The 21,516-nt window shown below is 39.4% G+C and overlaps 2 protein-coding genes and 1 long non-coding RNA gene across 3 annotated transcripts in view; 1 reads left to right on the top strand and 2 right to left on the bottom strand.

Annotated features, from left to right (window-relative positions):
- LOC5496566 (lysosome membrane protein 2) overlaps nucleotides 1-21,516 on the bottom strand; it is a 29,942-nt gene that overhangs the window by 763 nt on the left and 7,663 nt on the right. The window lies entirely within an intron of this gene.
- On the bottom strand, nucleotides 10-5,720 carry LOC116608874. The gene is made up of 4 exons (XM_032369910.2): nucleotides 5,433-5,720; nucleotides 1,712-1,801; nucleotides 1,134-1,449; nucleotides 10-507 (listed from the first exon to the last, which is right to left on the bottom strand). Exons 1-4 carry the CDS (start codon nucleotides 5,619-5,621, stop codon nucleotides 467-469), a joined length of 636 nt encoding a protein of 211 aa, XP_032225801.2. The 5' UTR covers nucleotides 5,622-5,720; the 3' UTR covers nucleotides 10-466.
- On the top strand, nucleotides 5,854-15,561 carry LOC116608878. The gene is made up of 4 exons (XR_007312502.1): nucleotides 5,854-5,998; nucleotides 11,241-11,333; nucleotides 14,297-14,674; nucleotides 15,131-15,561. It is a non-coding gene; the product is annotated as an uncharacterized LOC116608878 (long non-coding RNA).

Below are 21,516 nucleotides of genomic sequence, written 5' to 3'. Positions count from 1 at the left end.
ACTCTTATAGACGTTAAAACGTATTTATTTTTGTGAAGATCTTATTCTAACCAATTGGGATATCAAATAACCATAATTATCATTGTGCGATAGAAAAAGCAATATAAAAAGTGCAAAGTGCATAGTATCGAATCTTGGCAACAAGATGCAAGACACAAGGGACTCTAAATGCTATTACAATAAGGAAGCTAGAGACCAGGGTTTTCAGTGATCCAGCCACGCAGAGCCTCAGGGACACCTTCTGTGGTTCGTTCACTGACAGCCCCATAGTCTGCCACCGGAGCGAACATGCGCCTCTGAATAGTATTCAGTGTCCCTTCATGCCTTGCATCTAGCTGCTTGTAGAAGACCCCAAGGTTTTCAAAGCGCCAGCTTAGTTTTTTATTTAGGATGACCCCATCATCATCTGTTTAGTCTGAGCTCATTCAGGTTTTATGAACAGCTTTGCCTTTCTGTCTGTCTTTCCTCAGGCGTTAGGGATGTTTGGCGTCGTTTTAGTTTCTGCAACTGCAACAAGAAGGATAAACTGATATTAATAATAAAAATTTTTAAATTAAATTAAGGATTTTTTAAATTAAAAAATTTGCTATGTCTAAGGCCTAATCGACTTCTTTCATTTGCATGCATTTGCATGCATTTGCATTTTGAACAGTACATGCAAAGAAAGGCATCTAGACAATGTCTAAGTAATTACTTGAAAAGTTTCTAAATTAGAGGGAAACGGCAACTCTCTTCTTTTGAGAACTCCAGGGTTGTTCCCCTACGAAATCCAAGGGGTCAAAACACAAAATAATCGCTATATAACTTGATGAAGAAATACATTTTATCTTTATTTAACTAATGGCAAACTCCATTTTAGAGATAAGTTTACAGTACTTCAATACGACAAAAATTCTATGTGGGGAAAATGTCAAATTTGAGGCTTTCTATTGTCTTTGGGTCTTTGATTGGTTGAAAACCTCGAGTTCAAACAGAAAAGTCTTAGGAAGTGACTTTCACTTCAATTGTTTTCATATGTTGATACATTCCCAGTAGGAAAATCTCAAACTTTTGATGTGAAGAAAGCGATATGCCTCGGAACAATAGAAAGCACTATCGTTCTTATTAGGAACATTACTTAAATGACATATTACCTTCAAAGTCAACCTTCCTACAAATATAGAGGGTAATGCTGCGGAACTCTTTGCCAATGAACTTTTGGTAGCCAGCAACTGTAAAGGGCTCACTTGTACCCGGAAGGCAACCAACTTTGGCCATATCATGGTACAAAAGCACCCACTCCTCTTCTTGGAATTGACTAAAATCTTTGTTGTGGACAAGGAGAAGCTCCTTGCCCTTATTCGTCACTTCCAAGTGTGAGGAATTTTTGTTAATTGGAATAGGCATGATGGTATTTCGCTTGTAGGTCAGCTTCTTATTCTTACCAATACGCACCAGCCCAATATTTATCTAAAAATAGGATTTCATATATTATCTACAATAATTGAAACAATTACAAAATCAATTGCTAATTTGAACAGTAATGTCTCTTCAAAATGTTTATATATAAGTACTTTAGAGTTAGATTCCTTCTCCGCCACTGCCCCTCTCAAGCTATCCTCTTACAGTTCAACCTTAACATGCAGCTATTATAGTACTGTCTCCACAATTTTAAGCTTAAAAGTTTTTTTCAAAATGTATATTCATTACAATACAGCACTTGAGTTTTTACCTTTACAATGTCACTGCTGGTCACTTCTGTTCCACACTTGTGGCAATATAATGCCCCAGTTACCAGAGAGATACCACAGCTATGACAAGACTGGAATACAAGTATACAATCCTCATCATTATATAGCATATATATTAGCAAGTGGCAATTTTTTTAAGGTTAAAAAAAGCCTTTTTGAATTAATATTTTTCTCAGCAAAAAAGGGGGGCATGCCCCTTCGGCCCACCCCTAAATCTGTCTCAAAAAACCAATATGAAATTGCTTAATTAAACTGGTTTATTTTTGTTTAAATGCTCAGTTTTTTTAATGCACCATGAAAACTCAACACATTAATTGCTAGCTTGCTTTCTGTAACCAGTGCATATCTACGGTACAATTACATATTCTATCCAAAAAGAGTTAATGGTTTGTAATTATTGTTTGTTTGTATGATATTTTTTTGTTATCTCCACAATATTACATTATTTTGTAGTTAGTAACAGTAATCCATAAGTGTTTAAAAATATAGATAGATACACTAGAGTGATACATGCACGATCAAAAAAAGTTTATAGGACTCTTGACCTCGTGGTCTAGCGGTCTATAGCCCGTGGTGGAAGTCTAGTATAGTGGCAATTGACTGCTAGCCAAATCGATCTAATAGCATAGCTAATTACTAAATACACATTTATACTTACTTACCATAAGCGGTTCTTTTCAACAACGTAGATGTACGAAAGTTTTTATAGTAGTTTAAAAGCACTCAATCAACTTTTACAAGTGCATAGGTATGGTAAAAATTAACCATAGATCCCAGCCCCCCTCTCCGAGCACAAAGTGGGAGTCCCTTAAAACGACGTCATTCGCCAGTGCTGAATAACGTATGCGCATGCGCGTGTTCTGGCAAAAACAAACAAAATCTCAGTGTTGACTCGTTCGAGTTAAGGTAAGAAAGGATGACTTCAGTCGTTGTTTTGACTAATTGTACAGCATTAAAACCATACTGTAAAAGAGATGACAGATTTGTTTGATAATGAGGGAGTCATAAAGAAAATTATAGCCTTAGGTTTGGTCTAGTTTTCTTAGCATTCGTCGGAATGTGACAGTTCGCCGGTAAAATGCTGCCATTTCAAAACAAAAAGGCTGGTTTAACCGCGCGGTACTGGAACTAGCTTTTTTTCAGCACTGTCACGTCATTCACAATCAGCCTTGTTTTTAAACCTCCTTTTCAGCCCTCCTCGACCGTTTTTTGCATGCGTGTGTATTGAATTTGTATTTGTGTATTCTGAATTTGTATGCGTGTGTTTTGAATTTGTGTATTTTAAATTTGTATTTGTGTATTTCGAATTTGTATGCGTGTTTTGAATTTGTATGCGTGTGTTTTGAATTTGTATTTGTGTATTTTGAATGTGTATGCGTGTATTTTGAATTTGCGTATGTGTATTTTCAATTTGTATTCGTGTATTTTCAATTTGTATTCGTGTATTTTGAACTTGTATTTGTGTATTTCGATCTTGTATGCGTGTATTTCGATTTGTATTTGTGAATCTTGAACTTGTTTTTGTATTTGTATTGCACTTATGGGCCACCGTACTTATTGGTATATTGTAGTGATCAATTGTAGTTCGCGCGGTAATACGTATTTCCGCGGTGTTGTGTAAAGCTTTTTTTCAGAGATAAATAAATAACACACAAAGAACTCTTATGGTTACAAAAGCGAAGTCTATTTACGAAGAACAAAAGATGGATAAATCACCGCTTTATGTAGCTTACTAGTAGGCGTTTGTTGGTGTTTCCGCAATAAAAACCCCGCTTTCCCGTGTTTTGGGCACCATCTTGGATTTATGGCCGCGTGCAAACTGGATGCGAGAGCAAAAGGCAAAAGCTGGGGGAGGGGGCTGGGGGAGGGAGGAGGCGAAAGAATGCCTACAGGGATACTACCTGATTCTGGGTGGCTGTCTCTTCGAGCGTGACATGTCACGGACTGTTACGAACTGTCAAATCGCAACAAAAGAAAGGGGATTTGACAGCATATTTGACAGCGCGAGATCAACGAAGCGTGCAATTAAAAACAAGCGCACGTGTGAAAACATGAAGGAGGTTGTCGCGCGTTCAGATTAAGCAAGATGCAGAATCCTTCGGGTCCTTCTACGACGAAAAAAAAAGCTAAGAGAGGGCCTAAACCCAAAGAAACGCTTTCTGCAAATGACTTTTGTCGATTCTGCAACTGTCCTTTAATCATAAGATGCGGAAACTTAAAAAAAAGCACGTATATTCCCACGGAGAATTTATATCAACCCAAGAAAGATTCTAAAACACCCGCTATGCTTTGTAAGGACTTGGGATTTACCTTAGAAAATTCAAGTGCATTTTAAAGCAGGATTTGTCAGACATGTGCCAGAAGTCTTTAAAGCACCCACAAGTTCTATAAAGTAATAGAGTGCTATCGACAAAGAATTATTGAAGGCATCGAGGAGTTGGAAGAGGAACAGATCGAAGAGGCGAGCAGATTTAAGCGCCAACTACCAACAACAATATCGACGAAAGAATTAGGCCTAAGGTAAAAAAGAGAGGCACACAAAAAGTCCTAGCATTTGACAGGGAAAACAAGGAAAATGAAGACGACTCGTTTCTGACACAACTACATGTAGAAGAACTAGTGGGGAAGGATACGACCCAAATAAAGACAGTTATAGTAAACCCAAGCGGTAAATTTGAATCAAGATTTAATCTCTGCGAAGAGACCAAAAAACTACTGGTAAATATCGTTCGAAATAAGTGGAAATCAGTTGGAAACCAAGTGTTCGCTCACAGCAAAATAGTGCTGGAACTTTATAAACCGTTGCGAAGATCTATTGAAGTAGAGTTTTGCGGTTACTGCAAGGACAGCAGAAAGTCAACATTGCTTTCAAAGTCGAAGTTGCGCATTTCATGACCAATGCACTACTACAGGAAACACAATTGTCTTGCCCGTTCTTGACAGCGGCCCTACAAGGTGCAAGTGGAATCCATGATGTCTCTTTGGTCTGCGATGATGCTCTTCAAAGGTGGCACTACAAGAACCAAAACTGGGCTCTTCATGACTACCTCCTTTGCCAGGCAAAACACGGTAAAAATCATGGTTATACCGAAGCCAGTAGGTGAAATAGCCAGAACATCTTTGCCATCTAAAAAACTTGATATCGCCTCTTTTTGTTCAGGCTTTAAAGTTATAGGTTTCGACTTTGATTGCAAATATTCTAGAGCACGCTTTAAAAATTCATTCGAGTCTGCCATGTTTCTAGTTCTGAAGGATTGACGTCAATATGTAAATTGTCCATTAGCATACAGTTGTGATTGACAGCGCTTTAGCCAATCATAACTCCCGTTTTCTAGTGAACGGGAATTAAAATGAGCCACCCAGAATCAGGTAGTATCCCTGTAGGCATTCTTTCGCCTCCTCCCTCCCCCAGCCCCCTCCCCCAGCTTTTGCCTTTTGCTCTCGCATCCAGCTCGCGCGCGGCCATAAATCCAAGATGGCGCCCAAAACACGGGAAAGCGGGGTTTTCGTCGCGGAAACACCAACAAACGCCTACTAGTAGGCTACGCTTTCTGTTATCTGTTAGGCATTGTTCCCGCTGTGAGAAAATGGAAGCCGCCCACGCGCCGTCGGCGGTACAGCTAACAGCCCAGTGTACAGAATACGCGCAATCGAACAAGCCTAACGTCAAATCCTAGTTTATTATCGGGGCATCATACTAACCGATAGATCTGGAACTGGAACACTTGTAGAGGGTGTAGCTTCATCAACTCTCATGTCCTTCATCAATTTCTCTAATGCTTCAATGCGCTTGAAAGCGGCTGACATCTCAATTTTAGTCGCCTTTAGCTCTTCCACAATAAGGGAATTATTCCCTTTGTGTGGAAAATTTGACTGATTGTTACTGGTCATCTTAAAAACTTAAAAAACTGACTCTTAGAATTAATAAGCAATACTCCGGGCAAAACGAAGAATCGAAAGAGGGAATCCAACGTTCTCGGTCAAAGTTTAGTCACGATAAGACACAGTTTATGATTGGTGGGAAATCTGACGTCATTGCCTATATTCCTTACAAGACCTGAGATTGGCTTATAAATTTATCCGTGACCCATACGTAGCCTCTGGAAAATCAACATCCGAAACAGTGAGATTACAAAAGTAGCGGCCACAGGAGGGTGGACACGGGATCACGTGAATCGGCTCGGCCAATCAGAACGCGCCAAAAAATCATTTTTTGTTTGAAGAGCTCCCGGACAACTTTACTTTGTAGCAGATTTGTTGTTTAATCGGTAAGTTTACGTGTTGGTTTGTTTAATATGTACTCATAGATAACTAGAGATCAATCTGACAAGCGATGGAGAGAGGACGAGTTGTAATTATGGAGAAAGAAGCACTTGAATTGGAGACACTCGTCATCAAAATAGCGAATTTACATTTGTAGCAATATCGTGAAAAACCGGCGAAATTCATAACTTGTCAGCCACTAAAGCAATTAATTTGTGTACCAATTTAAAGTTGGATTTGTTCCTATCGCGAAACGAGATGGATCACCATCGCACCTCGTACCGTCACTGACCTCTGTCAGCGGTCAGCAATCAAGATGGCGGTAAATTTTTTAGCTCCTTCAACTATGATCTTTTTGGCTGCCCTGCTTTGGGAAAGTACACACAATGTGCCGAATTATGTATCGGGAATCAAAGGTTTTGGTCTCAATATTACTTTGGGAAGCAGTGACTGTCTAAAAGTTGGTCTAGAAGAGATACACCGACAACAAAGGGCGCGATATACGTCGACCACAAGGCCAAGTTCGGCGAGCTCCAAAAGTTTATTATTAACAACCCTGCTCTTGGGAGGTGACATTCAGATTAACTAATGTAATAAGCCGGTAAAAATCAACCAGAAAGGCATACAGTTTGACTCTTGTGATACATGGTAATACACTAAATGCTGTTCTGTAGAAGACAAAATGTATAACATCTTGGCTAACAGCTCTTGTGTTTGGATATGCTCGACCTGTGGCTTCCCAAGCTTTTCTGACTCGTTATTTGAAAAATCGCTTGACTGTTGTCTATACAACTCGTTTTCATCACTAAGTTCAGACTCTTTGGATCAATCTGCTCTTTCTCAAGAACCTCAGGTACTATCTACAAATGTCAAGATTAATAACAAGAATAAGAACAAACTAACTAAGCTCAAAGTCCTGAGCTTGAATTGTAATAGTATTCGAAGTCAACATAAAAGTGGATTACTCAAGGCTCTTGTTGCTTCAGAAAAGCCTCACATCATCTCTGGTTGTGAATCAAAGTTGGACCCATCCATTGGTAATGGTGAAGTTTTTTCTAATGATTATGAGATCTTTCGCAGAGATAGAATAATATGTGATAACCCTGGTGGAGGGGTATTTCTTGCTATTCACAACAGCATACTTGCTACACACCAGCCGCACTTGGAGAATGAGATTACTGAAGCTATTTGGGTCAAGCTCGAGTTTGTCAAGCAGAAACCTTTGTACATTGCTTCACTTTACCGAAGACCTGGCATTCAAGAGGACCCAATTGATGAGCTTGGGAAATCCCAAACACCCTACAATCAAATGGATCTTTTCCACGTTTTATTCTAACTGGTGACTACAATGTACCAGATATAATATGGGAACAGTCATCAATTGCTCCAAATCCACAATATGGGTATTTTTTTAATCGAAAAATGCTGGACATTGCTGACAATTGTGGGCTCAGTCGATTAGTCACCTTCCCAACAAGAGAGGAATCAAGATTGGATTTAGTTCTAACTAGCCACTCTGACTTAATAAGTAACCTTCATGGCTTAGATGGCATCGGTGATTATTCAATAGTATCATTTGACCTGAATGTATCAATTAAAGTTAACAAGAAAAAGCCTCGATATGTCTATAAATTGAGACTGACTGACTTTGATGCAGTTAGGACAGATGCTGAGGAACTTAGTAACAACTTCTTTGCTAGAGAACCCTCACAGTATTCTGTAGAGCAAAATTGGCAGATGTTTATAGAAGGACTACTGGAGATTGCTAATAAAAGAGTCCCCATGAAAAAACTAGGCTCGTCGAGTGATGCCCCATGGATTACAAGGGAGCATAAGAGATTGCTTAGGAAAAGAAAGAGGCTCTACAATAATTATAAGAAGTTTGGAAATGCAGCTGATAAGCAAAAATATCGTCGGTTCCAAAAAGAACTAAAAGCGACATTATGCAAGGCCCAAGATGACTACATTGCAGAGATTCTAAATATAGATCCGAAGAGCAAACCAAAGAAATATATATTAAAACAAAAAGACAGGACCAGATAGGAATCCCTGCTTTGAGGAGTAAAACTGGACTTAAGGTTGACAGCCTAAGCAAAGCTGAAACCTTGAATGCTCAATTCCAACAAGTGTTTACAATGGAAGATCTGTCATCTATTCCTGAAAAGAACTCTAGTGGTGTAACAAGCATGGAAGAAATCAGTTTTAACCCTGAGGGAATAAAAAGGCTTCTTCAAGACCTGGACAGTAAAAAGGCTAGGGGGCCTGATGAAATCCCCACCAAGATAATTGAAGAAACTGCTGCCAAAATAACCGAGATGGTATCCTTCCTATTTAATCAATCTTACAAGTTAGGCCAACTTCCAAAAGATTGGTGCAGCGCAAACGTACCTATTTTCAAGAGAGGAGCTAAGCAAGACCCTAATAATAATAATAATTAATAATTTAATATAGCATTATAAAAATCTCAATGCTTTACAAACATCCTACTCTATTCTACTCAATAATTTTGCTAAAACTCTATCTCACACATATATAACTGATGTATATATATATATATATATATATATATATATATATATATATCTTAATACTAATACTTATGATAATATTTCTAATGGTTAAAAGCTAATCAATTGTTGTAGTGCCTACAAAAGTATGTCTTTAAAGACAAGTAAGTAATTATAGACCTGTCTCTCTCACAGCAGTTCTGTGTAAGGTGATGGAGCATGTAGTGTATGGAAGTATTATGCATCATTTGGAATGTAGCAACATCTTGTATGCCCTTCAGCATGGCTTTAGAAAGTCTCATTCATGTGAAACCCAACTACTTCTTACCATTGAGGAGCTTGCAAGAAACCTGGATAATGGAGTTGCATTAGATCTACAAATATTTGATTTTAGCAAGGCCTTTGACAAGGTTCCTCATCAGAGACTGTTATACAAACTGCATCATTATTGAATTCAAGGACCTACGCTGACATGGATCAATTCTTGGCTTACATCAAGGTCTCAATGTGTCAACGTCACCTCAGGAGTACCACAGGGGACGGTGTTGGGCCCGCTGATGTTTCTTCTATTGATTAATGACATTCATATGAATCTGAATAGCACACTTAGGCTCTTTGCAGATGATGCTTTGCTGTATCCACCAATTCACTCACCTGATGACTGTCTGATTTTGCAGAAAGATATAGATAAACTTGTTTCCTGGTCAAAGCATTGGCAAATGGAATGTCCTGAATGTCCTACAATGAGGATTTTAAGGAAGAGGGACTTATTGGAACATGATTATTATATTGATGGAAAGAAGTTATCACAGGTCAAAGATCATCCCTACCTTGGAGTGATATTGTCAGACGACCTTCGCTGAAACTCACATGTCAACGATATTGTGAATAAGGCAAATAAATCACTTGGATTTGTCAAACGTAACGTATATCCTTGTTCTCAAGATACCAAACATATGGCATATACCACTCTTGTTCGGCTGAAACTGGAATATGCTGCATCGGTATGGGATCCATACAGACAAGATCAAATTGACGCCATTGAAGCAGTACAGAGGCGTGCAGCAAGATTCATAAAGAGAGATTATAGTAGATACTCTAGTGTAACAGAAATGCTTGATTTTTTTAAATTTAGCCCCTCTGCAGGACAGACGTAGAACTCATAGGTTGAGTATATTTTATCAAGCAATTCATAACAACATTGCATTGCCCATACCAGATTACTTTTTACCAAAGCTACGTCCTACTAGAGCTTTTTCTAGCCATGCCTTTATTCAGCCTAGCTGCCAACATGACTATTATCTCCATAGCTTTTTCCCTAGAACTATTAGAGACTGAAACTATTTACCTAGCTATATTCAGAATACCCCATCTATTTTATCTTTTAAAAATTACTGCACCACAACCAATAGAAATGAATGATTTAATTTTTTTTATATTATATATTATTATTTTGATTAACTAATTAATTATTTATTAACTTTTAATATAGTATAGATCTTTTTAAATATTCCATGTACATATGTATTTTTCATGTATTATTTATATATATATATATTTTTTTATTTATTTTTTTTTTATACCAACTCGATGTGGAAATGCTGTTGGTCAATAGAGTAGACGTAGACCGTTTTCGTGTTATTTGTTGAACAAGTTCATGGATTTTATGCGATAGGATGGCGAATATATCGTCCGCCATGACTAAATCATACGGTAAAAAAATCTAGTGTCCTCGTAGTTTTGGTCAAAATTAAATGGTTTCGATTGCTGCTGATGTTAAAGAATATTGTTTGTTTCTAAAGAGCTCTATAATAGTGTCTGCTTTGTGGTTATTATGTTATATTACTAATTTGCCAAACTATGATAAGAAAACAGGAGACAAATGAAAATATAGAATACTGTGTTTTCAATTTCAGTAGATTTTATTTCAAAATTTGGTTAGAATTAATTGATTACGATGTCAAATGAAGTGAGACACTTGTTGTTGAATTTATAAGGGTAATTGGCCCAAACCTGCTTCCATTTTTTTGAATACTAAATGATTTCAGTAAGTATATTTTGTTTTTCACAAACCTTTTACCCCATCTCATTACTACCACTACATACGGAACGTGTTTGTTTACTAGAAATTACAGTGTATACTTTTGTTTGTTTAGATAGGTCTGATCTTTGTTTAACATAGGAAACAATGACCATTTTTATAAACTATTTTTCACTTGTTGTGCAATGTTATTTAGGTTGATTGAGAGGAAAAGTATGATTGAGAGAGATAGAAAAAAAAAGTTAGTTGTTAACGATTGGTGATGTATTATATTAGATCATGAACATTGGAAATAAAAAGATATCTGGGGGCACAACACAAATTGTAATGTTTTCATCTTTTCATCTTCAACCCCCCCCCCCCCCCCCCCCACCACCACCACCTCTGTCTAATGGTGGGGCAGTGCCCCTAGCCTCCACCTCTGCCCCCAATTCCACTGCCCATGTAGGTGATTGATGGATTATATTATTGATGGTTTAAATAGAGAGATAAGTTAAGGTATTGGTATTATTAGTATGAGAAAGGATTTTTTTTAAATATGTTAGAAATCTGTTACAGACATATTACAGAGGAGATAATATATTAGTTAGTAAGAAAGTGACAATTAGTTTATTAGATTATGGTTGTGCTTATAACTATATATTGTTGTTGAAGGAGGAGATAAATGCTTATGGAATTATTTTTTTTATTTTGTTGTAGGGGTAGAAAAATGTAAAACCTACTGAGTTGCAGAACCCATTCATTGTAGAACCCACCACATGCTGGATGGAGGGGGTTCAGCCGACCCACAAGGTAAAATGGGGACCCGACTGACTGACAGATTGACCTATTGATTGACCCATTTATTGACTAACCGATTGACTGATTGATTTTAACCTATGCACCGATTGATGCAAATCATAAGGATAGTATACAGTATCAGAATATTATCACAACAAAGTCTTGATCTTATCAGAATATCTTTTTTTGTTACAACATTATATTGTATAAATACAAATATATCAAATTTTAAAATTTATTTTGTTAATACAAACTCATTAAATTAAATTAAAAGATATATTGAGACTTTTACTAGTATAACTTTACAATATTTTTTATGTCACCAATTACATCCTTAACTCTGAAGAGCTGTTTTTCAATATCATTCGAAATAATGTCTATTTCTGATTCTTTCTTTGAAAATGCTTCCATAAGCCTTCGTATCACTTTTTTCTGAGAATAAGGCTCTTCTCTCTTTTCCTTCAATTTCTGGTCATTTGCGCTCTCCTTCTATTGTCCCACTCCCAGCACACTCTTGCACACTCTTCTGATTCTTTCTTTGAAAATGCTTCCATAAGCCTTCGTATCACTTTTTTCTGAGAATAAGGCTCTTCTCTCTTTTCCTTCAATTTCTGGTCATTTGCTCTCTCCTTCTATTGTCCCACTCCCAGCACACTCTTGCTTTTTTTTCGTATAAAGGAAGACCAATATCAGAAGGGGCAGTGTTACTCTTTCTGGGTGTTGAAGATTGGCACAGGTACAGGGTTTGTACGGACGGCCTGGATGATATTCCTTGGTGGTTCAGCAGTTTGTTCATTAGCCACTTCCTCTTGCGATGTCTTGGACAGGGAAGATGAAGGGGTGTGCAGTCTGTTACCAGCACCAGCTCTCTGTACCACTCGTGCTGCTATCCATTTCTGTGGCAATATCATAAAACTATATTAACATTTTTGCACCAAAGGAGGAAAAATTAATTGTGATAATTATAATAAGTATAATACTGTTGCTCTCTGTGTAACTTACCTTATTCATTTAACATTCAACATATTAAAAGGTATACACCCTGTTATCAGAGGCCTTTTATATATAAATATCTATTCACATCCAATTCAAAATATGATGCAAGAGAAAATTTATTTGACAGTAGCGTGGTGCAATCACCTGAACCTTTTGGTGACAGACACGAGCTACAAAATGGGAATAATAGAGGGGAAGGGATAAGCTTTGAAGCTACTTTCTGAAATAATAGTACAAATTGTTCAACATTTGTAAGGACCTTGACATGTTAAATCAGCATAAATTCTCAATAAAACTTTTGAAAAAGAATCTCGTCAGTTCTAATAAGATGAATAGTCGAAATAAAACGTGCGCACTGACTACAATTATATGTCAAATTGCATTTCTACCCCTTCATTATCTAGAAGGGGAAAGTTCAATGCACTCAACACACGAAAAATAGTCTGCGATGCAAAATTTCACTGTTTTCGAGTGCAAAACAACACTTTGTAGATCAATTTGTACTCTAAAGCTCCGATTTAACATCAGTAAAAAAAGTTTACTTAACACATTGACCCCTCAACCGGCCTGTACCGGCTTTGGGAAGTACCCACAACCCAAAAAATTCATAAATGCAAACTAAACAAAACAAGATGAGGATACTCAGGCATCAGTCGCGGTCCATTCTCCGTTCATTGCGATGTCTGGCTTGGTTCTTGGAGTAGTAGAAACGCTCTGACAAAGAGCTTAATGGGAAATCCCCAAGATAAATTAAGCCTGCCGAGCGCTGAGTTTCCTCGAGAGTGACCCTCATTAAAAATTGATTCCGTCCTCGCAACCTAATGTATTCAGATCACAACGAATGACTGAAATAGCATGGTACACAAGCTAACAAAGCTTCACCTGAGTATTCACAATCGCCTAAGATACATAGAAACTTGTTCGGGAAAGGGGAGAGTTTTTTGCATCTCATAACACGGGTATCTCGCCAGCTGAAAAGATAAAAAAAGAATATAAAATCTTTTTTAAGCTGTATGTGAGTGGCTCTTATGACAGCACGTTTTGTATATATAGTTTGTTTTCAGCACTAAACAGTTTTTTTCTAGCACTTTACATATTTTTAGCCATGATATGGTTTTTTATTTTCTTTTTTTACTAGACTACTACACTCACTAAAATGCTGGATAATTAGACGTTATATTTTTCATATTATGTTTTGTCGGCTTTCCAAAGTTAAGGAAAGCCGGTATATTTTTTTCACACCTTATTGAGTTAGATTGTCGGCAAATAGTAGTTCTATTGATTTTGCGGTAAATTTAAATGCGAATAATTGTGAAGATGTCTTCTTTTTAACGCAGTTTTTCATCACGATTAATCGTTTTGAAACAGTTTGCACACGATACATTTTTAACCTAAATCATCCTCAAAATTATCTTGAAGGTAAACCTCAAACGCTAAATTCTTTCAAGGTTTGAGAGGTCTTACATTTATTGTTTATTTGTCAGTATATTTTTGTTTCTCCCTAGTTTTGCTCGGATTTCTTATCAATTGTCTGTAATTAACGATATCAAGTTGTTTACATCTGGGGTTTTGTTTCCCTTTTTGAATGATATTTGTAGGATGTTACTATATTGATAACAATCTCAAAGTTTGATGATTTTACCATCAGACGCCAAGATGTACCCTTTACGACATTCAGTTATCCGCCGGGTACAGCACCCGGGGGGTTCTTCAGGGTAAAAGTGATAGGGATGCTCGTCGGAAAATTCGAAAAATACTCCTAAAAAATACCTGCACGACCAAAAATTGAAATCGCTGCGAATTTCGTTTTTCTCTCGACTGTCTATTTTATACGCATTTTGGTCCCCGAATCGCAATGGTTCTCGATTGCTCGTCCCAGCTTCGCTCCTTCCTTTTGTAAAACGCACGCTTTTTCTTTGAAAAAAAAAAAAAAACAGTCGGCTACGCTGGCTTAAAAAGCTTTTGTTTGCGTGTTTCAGGCCGTCTATCGCCATGTACAATGGAACGCCTTCTCTGTCGTTGTGCTGCAAGTCTATCTCCGACAGTCCAACAACAGCAAAAGATTGTACCGTTGCAGAACTGTCCTTGTGGCGAAAATGTCTAACCAATCAGATAGGACTACATGTGTCCAATCATAGACCTTGTTAGAATGCCACACGTGTGACACTGGGATCGAGTGGCAGAACAGTCTTCCCTCTTCTTCCCTGGGATCGAGTTTGGTATGGCAGAACGGTCGTTTGTTGATAATATAACTGATTTCTGAGGAATTGATAAAGCAGAGAAACACCCAAGAGGAAAGGATTTAGCAAAAGTTATGTTCCCTTACTCGTCCTAAGACGGAGACAAGCCATTTAGAGGTGAGTCACACTCCCTCGCTCCTCAAAAAATCGAGTCTTTACTTTCGTACCGTCCTTCGCTAGGGGAGATATCCACAATTAAGCAGGTCAAGTAGTTCATAGGAAATATATTTGAAGGTTACTACTGATAAACAAGTGAACGCAATGCGAGTAAAACATTCAATTGATAATCAATCAGTTCCACTATCTAAGTTGGGCTAAGTTGTACAGTAAGATTGCAGCTATAAGCTTACAATTATCACACAGTCCCCTAAGTAACCTGATTTGATCTTTCTCTGCCTCATAAAAATCAATACGGTGAATTGGCATATCCTCAGATTTGCCTTTTCTAAGGGTCTGTTTACATTACGAATATCAACCCTGGCTGAAGCTTTAGTATGGCCAGGCGACTGAAAATGTTTTTCATATTAGTAGCTAGCTTCAGCCTGTACTAAATTCCCTTTTTATTTATTTCAGGCAGTGTCAAATTTTGTTATTCAATGTCAAAGGTGCCAAGGTTAACAAAATTGAACCAGAGATTTTGTCATCTTTAGCTCTAAGGCGGCCCGAGGGCAAATAGTCCAGTTTTGAATTCAACTGTGCCATTGGAATAAAGGACACAATATAAAGACAGTGTGAGCCTAAGTTTCAGATTATTGGTTCACAAATAACATCGAGATCATGAAGAATTCACATGTTTTACATTGTTATATTTCAAGCTCTATGAGATTTTCACCTGTATGTTACACTTGACTTATACTACCTTTGTCCATCTATTCAGCAGGCATGATGGATTTCCAAATTTGATTACTGAAGCAACCTTTGTCACATCATAGCTTTTAATGTTCTGTTGTAGTTATGTAACTATTTATTTGCATAATCTTTCAATAAATCACATGTTTCCTTGATGACTCCATTGTCTCTGAATGGCAATGAAACATATTCCTAAAGCAGCTGTTCACTAACCAAATCAACATTCCCCTACTGTAATATGCTGCCCTCTAATCCCTCCTCTATAATATGCCCCCCCTCTCAATGATCTGCCCTTCCTTTCTGCCAACTCTCTTTAATAAGCCATCTTTAAAAAAACATAGCTCTCTAATAAGTTGCCCCTTTGATAAGCAATCCCTTTCTAGCAAGCCACGACTCTATTAACCCACCCCTTGGCAAAATTTCTAGTATTACATTATTTACATACCAGTGTGCACCTTCTGTTAGGCTGCATAGAGTGCATTATTTAATAAGCCACCCTCTCTATTAAGCCAACCTTATGAAACAAGCCAGTCCTCTCCAATAAGTCACCCCTCTAATAAGCCATCACTATCTAACAAGTCACCCCTTTAATAAGCCAGCCCTCTCTAATAAATCACCCATCTCCAATAAGCCAGCCCTCTCTAATAAATCACCCATCTCTAATAAGCCAGCCCTCTCTAAAAGCCATCCCTCTCTAATATGGCAGCCCTCTCTAATAAGCCGCCCCTCTCTAATAAGCCATCCCTTTCTAATAAGCCACCCCTTTCTTATAAGCCACCCCTCTCTGATGAGCCATCCCTCTCTAATAAGCCAAACCTGTCTCATAAGGGGGGGGGAGGGGTGAATAGGGGTCTCCCTAGCAGGATTCTATCCTACGTGTGGCCAATATAAGTTTTGACACCTATGCGGCAGAGAAAAGGCGTGGTCCTTAAACTCTAAGGGATAGCAGTTAATGTTATCAACTGCCTTCTACGACAACTAATTACCTAGTCTATGAAAAGGTGTATTCCCTCCTGGCCTCAGCATGGAATAATGTGGCACAGTTTTGTAGTTACCGTACTATTCAATATTCAATATTGTTTAGGTAGAATGAGCAGTAGACACTGTTAAAGAATAATTTTGAAGCTCCTGGAAGAACGCACTAGGAGACTATTGAGTCGCCTCACGGCTAGAAACTGCATGTTATTTCAACAAAGACAGCAATACAACGAAATGTTTATAACCTTATATTTTTTGGATTAAGCTATTTTGGACGCTTGTGGCCTTAAAAATACGGGGATATCGTTTTTGTAAACCATTAGCACGTACTGGGAATATTGAAAAAAAAATAGTCAGTTTTATACCATCGAATCTTTTACTATAATCACGTTGAAAGATTTCGGCAGCGTAGTGTGATGTGTGATCAGGAAAGACAAACTCGTTCCAAAATGACAATGGCGTGTGGAGTATGGCTATGTCTATTTTCATGTAACAAATATCAGCAAATGTAACAAATGTCAGCAAATGTAACAAATGTCAGCAAACGTAACAAATGTCAGCAAGTTTTGATATCTTCACTATAGTGCAATATTCCACTATGAAATACCTGTTCAAGCAGAGCACAAGGCTTGGAAGATCTTTAAAAGGTCATATCTTATGTTATAGATAAGACGAGGGAAGTTACAAAAGGCTTACTAAGAAAAAGCATCTGCGGCGTGTCGTCTATGTCGACTATTTTTATTTTCGACTTTATTGCACAAAGCCTGAACAGTTTGAAAACGATGATGAAAAGGATGATGAAGCTATGAATTGACAAATGTGCACCAATACATTTTGAAATTTTGGAAGAAATTATACGCTGGAAATCGCTTTTTTTTTCGCCGCATCATCCGATTAGTCGGGACGTATCGCCTTTTTTCTAGCTAATTTGACAATTGTGCAATTCACGGTCATTTTGTTGTCAAATACCAGGATTAGTAATCTTAGTATAATTTTTAATAGATCCGCTACATTTTTTTTTTTTTTTTTTTTGCTGATGTCCGCCCATCCAAAAAACAAACACACCCTCCCCCCTTGACCCGCTTAAGTTCATTTGAACATTTGCATCTAATTGTATATTTATGACTTTGGTATTTGCTGATTAAAAAAAAAAAACATTGTTTACAAAAGAAATAAGACATCAGTTTATAATGTAACTGTGACTCGTTTTATTTAAAATCTTGGGAACGTAATGGTCTTTTTCTCATTTATATGACATTTCGTTTGGCTGCCCAAGTTTTACAGCCACAAAAAATATTCCGATTATTCCTTAAAAAATCAATCCAATTGTATCTAATTTTACACGTGTAAAATTGGATATCAACTCCAAACATATCACTTGGCAAATATAGTGATTTATATAGTGGCTTATTAGAGAGGGGTGACTTATAAGAGAGGGCTGGCTTATCAGAGAGGGCTGGCTCATTAGAGAGGGTTGACCTATTAGTGAGGAGTGGCTTTTAGAGAGGGGTGGCTTATTAGAGAGGGGTGGCTTATTTGAGAGGTGTGGCTCATTAAAGAGGGTTGCTTATTAGAGAGGGGTGGCTTATTAGAGAGGGGTGGCATATTAGAGAGGGGTGGCTTTTAGAGGGGCTGGCTTATTAGAGAGGGGTGACTTATTAGAGAGGGGTGACTTATTAGAGAGGGTTGGCTTTTAGAGAGGGGTGGCTTTTAGAGAGAGGTGACTTTTATTAGAGAGGGGTGACTCTAGAGAAGGGTGGCTTATTAGAGAGGGGTGACTTTTATTAGAAAGGGGTGGCTTATTAGAGAGGGGTGGCTTATTAGTGAGGAGTGGCTTATTAGTGAGGGGTGACTTTTATTAGAAAGGGGTGGCTTATTAGAGAGGGGTGGCTTATTAGTGAGGGGTGGCTTATTAGTGAGGGGTGGCTTATTAGAAAGGGTGGCTTATCAGAGAAGGGTGGCTTATTAGAGAGGGATGGCTTTTTTTTTAGAGGGCTAGTTTATCAGAGAGGGTTGGCTTAGAAGAGAGGGCTGGTGTCGCAATAGTGCCTCTGATTGAATGAATCATTCTCCACGTGAAATTCAGATTTTATTATTAGAAATAAATAAACAAATTAAACAAAATAAATAAAAATCACCCGCCCGCGTGCTCTCGAGGTACAATCGCGACAAGAAATGAAATATTTTTTGGCCTAATCGTTCCCTATTTCATGTGCACTGTTTTAAGAGGGATTTTTTCTCCTGGGGACCTCAACTCCTGCATTTTTCGCAAGCATAATAAACGAACCGCGAGAATGTTTATGGGGTATGCACCCCAAAAATCTAGTTAAAGTATTTGGAAGCCCTCCGACTCAACCGGCATGTCCGCTCATATACAAATATACAAGTACCACTGCGAGCTGGGACGAAATATCCAAGAGCAAATGGTCATCTAAATGGGTAAACGAATCCAAGCTCAAAGTTTTGGCTACATGCCTGTAACCGCGTATGTTCTTCCTGTATGTTAGTACAAAAAGAGAATCCTATGGACGGGAAATTATGATCCGTCGCAGAACAATAGAAATTTTCTTGCATACTTGATCAACAAAATGTGAATATGTTAGACAGAATTGAGAATTTTGAACGTGAAATCCTGCATCACTATCGGCTTTCTAAACAAAATATCCATACATTATGATATTTTACCGTAGAACCTAATCGTTTTACAGTTTTTCTTAAGCAACACACATCAAACAAATAGACAAAGACACTAAACAGTAGTCAGAGAGATAAAGGGGGGGAGAGAGGAGAGAGGGGAGGCGGGGGGGGGGGGGGGGCGCAACAAATGCGCAAAAATAATAGTTGTTAATCAATAAAGTAAACCGCAAAAAGCATACACAGGTGGAAAACAAGGCATTTTGAAAATATATGTATAAGCGTTGAAATTGAAAAAAAAAACGCACACAGGACCATTTCCATTTATTACGTTAGACAACGAAATAATGACCGAGACTATATTTAAAAATGAAAAAATCTGCACAAAGGTGTATCTAAATTATTGAACCTTTTCTGAATTATGATTTAGAAAGGGGCTTTGTTCACTTCATTACTAGTTTTGCTGTTTTATGAGTTTTATTGTGGCTCAGAACAGTTCGCAGTTTTATTTTGCCAATATTCTTTTATGGGGGGGACTGGGGGGTTTCATAGAAACGAATGGGAGGCGCGAATCGCCCCTCCGTCGCGGGCACGGCGTAGAGCAGCTTTTGCGCGAGGGTCAGAGACCTAGGGAAACCGGGTTTTGCGCGTTTGGCTTGTTCGGCTATAGCGTGTTTGATATGTTCGGCTATAGAGGCTCCTGCCGCAGTTGCCGCCTTATTCGTCTCTTCCACCTCCCTTCGGGGAATCGCCTCCTCGTTCAGCATCCGCTAGCCTTCCCAATCCATGCTCAGCCCTATTAAACACGAAGGCGGGCTATGTTCAACACAATGGTGGTCCTACATACTGTGCTCACCAAAGGCAAACAGACGCTCTTCTTCGAGCGGCCGATAAGGCGCCCACGCTTTGTGGCGCTCCGGCAGTGCTCGCTGTTTAACAGCTGGTATAACCTCGAGCGGGAGCATCAGATAACGACTATAGCCTCCCTCCTGTCCCGGCACCACACGGCCGAGTCCATCGTGGAAACGATCAACCGCGCTGAAAGCAAGATTCTGACCGCGAAGCTGGATCCCCTCACCGGGAAGATCGCGCTCATGTCCAATGGCTTGCGTTCCTGAATGCCGAACTTTGCGCACTATTTGGCTTAGAGGCTAAAGACGATCAGTTGGGGGAGCGGGGCCTCGCACTGCCCTTGGGGGGGCCCCCACTTAAGGTGGCTTTGCCGAAAAAAGACGCCCTCTACATCTGCTGCGATATCGTAGACCGCACGCAATGCCTCGCCTTAGGCGAACTTTCAAACATTTTCGCTTGCCTAGAAACCCGCGGGAGGCCGCACGAGAAAGTCGTCTATGGACCCGACGTCCCCGTTTGTGCCGCAGCATCTTCCTCTGAGTTTGTCTCGAGTATCCAAATATGGATCAGGGATGACCGCGGTAGACGGGTGGACTTTAAGGGCAAGCCTGTTCGCCTCGTATTAGAGCTAACCTAGGTCCGACATAACAAGCATGGCAAACAGCGACGTTAGCAGCGGTATGCCATATACCCCTCGCTTCCCAGCGTCTGCCCCCCGATGACGCCTACTTCTCCGGTAAGCATCGGCGGCGACGTGCAAAGCTTTCGACTCCAGAAAATATGTGAAACTCAGGCGGTTCTAGACAACGAGATAACGCATCATCGACAGGTGCGGAGGAAGTATAAGCGCGCCTTTGCCGTTACCCATGCTGTGTCTGTGGCATCCGGCATCGCTGCAGGGGCGCTTTCCAGTGCCGGGGTGGGGGTCTCTTTGAGTGGGATAGGGGTTCTGATCGGCGGTACGCCGATCGGTGTCGTGGGCGCGGGCGCAGGGGTAGTCTCTAGGGGTCTTACGAGCAAGGTGGCTAAACACGAAGACACGATGGTTTTAGCGGAGAGTAAGAAAAACTCGACCAGCGAGCTGGTCTCTAAGGCTCTGCAGGACGGGCATATCTCAGACGAAGAGTTTCGGCTAATACTTCAGGAACAAGAGAATTACTACGCGCTCAAGGCCGCTATCAGATCTCGACACGGCCTCGCACCGCGTAAGAAAAAAAAGCAGGAAAGACACGCGAAAAGATGAAAAAGAGGCTGCGAGAAATTCGCGAGGAGTTCGGGAGCGAGGTGTTCGAGTAAAACTCAGGTTTAAACGCCACGCCAGCGGCTTTGAATTTACGGCCGAAAAACGGTTATTCCGCGCTCCGTAGGTTGGCGGCCCAATCCACGTTCCTCGTTTTCACGGCCCTCAGGTCCTAGCACAAGGCGCTGGCGTCCCCGACATAGATTAATGATTGCTAACCATCGCTAATTACCCATCTACGCGGAGTGTGTTTTGCGTAGATTAACCCATCTACGCGAAGTGGTACCGACGTAGATTAATAACCAGCAATTATTAATCTACGCGAAACGCGTTTCGGTTTCACTGAAAGTCCCCATCCTGGAATGGGGCTGGAGGGTCGGAGGGGGGATTCGCGCCTCCCGCAAGC

This window comes from Nematostella vectensis, chromosome 1, assembly GCF_932526225.1.
Source record: "Nematostella vectensis chromosome 1, jaNemVect1.1, whole genome shotgun sequence".
Taxonomy (NCBI): Eukaryota; Metazoa; Cnidaria; class Anthozoa; order Actiniaria; family Edwardsiidae; genus Nematostella; species Nematostella vectensis.
The sequence above is the reverse complement of the archived record's forward strand: the minus strand, read 5'-3'. Positions and strand labels throughout refer to the sequence as shown.

What these genes read in the sequence shown, in the direction of transcription:
- LOC116608874 (XM_032369910.2), bottom strand. Translation starts at nt 5,621, where the DNA reads ATGACCAGTAACAATCAGTCAAATTTTCCACACAAAGGGAATAATTCC. An exon ending in TTCCAGTTCCAGATCTATCG is followed by an intron (nt 1,802 to 5,432) that starts GTTAGTATGATG and finishes CTTGTATTCCAG; the next exon opens with TCTTGTCATAGCTGTGGTAT. An exon ending in CCAGCAGTGACATTGTAAAG is followed by an intron (nt 1,450 to 1,711) that starts GTAAAAACTCAA and finishes TCCTATTTTTAG; the next exon opens with ATAAATATTGGGCTGGTGCG.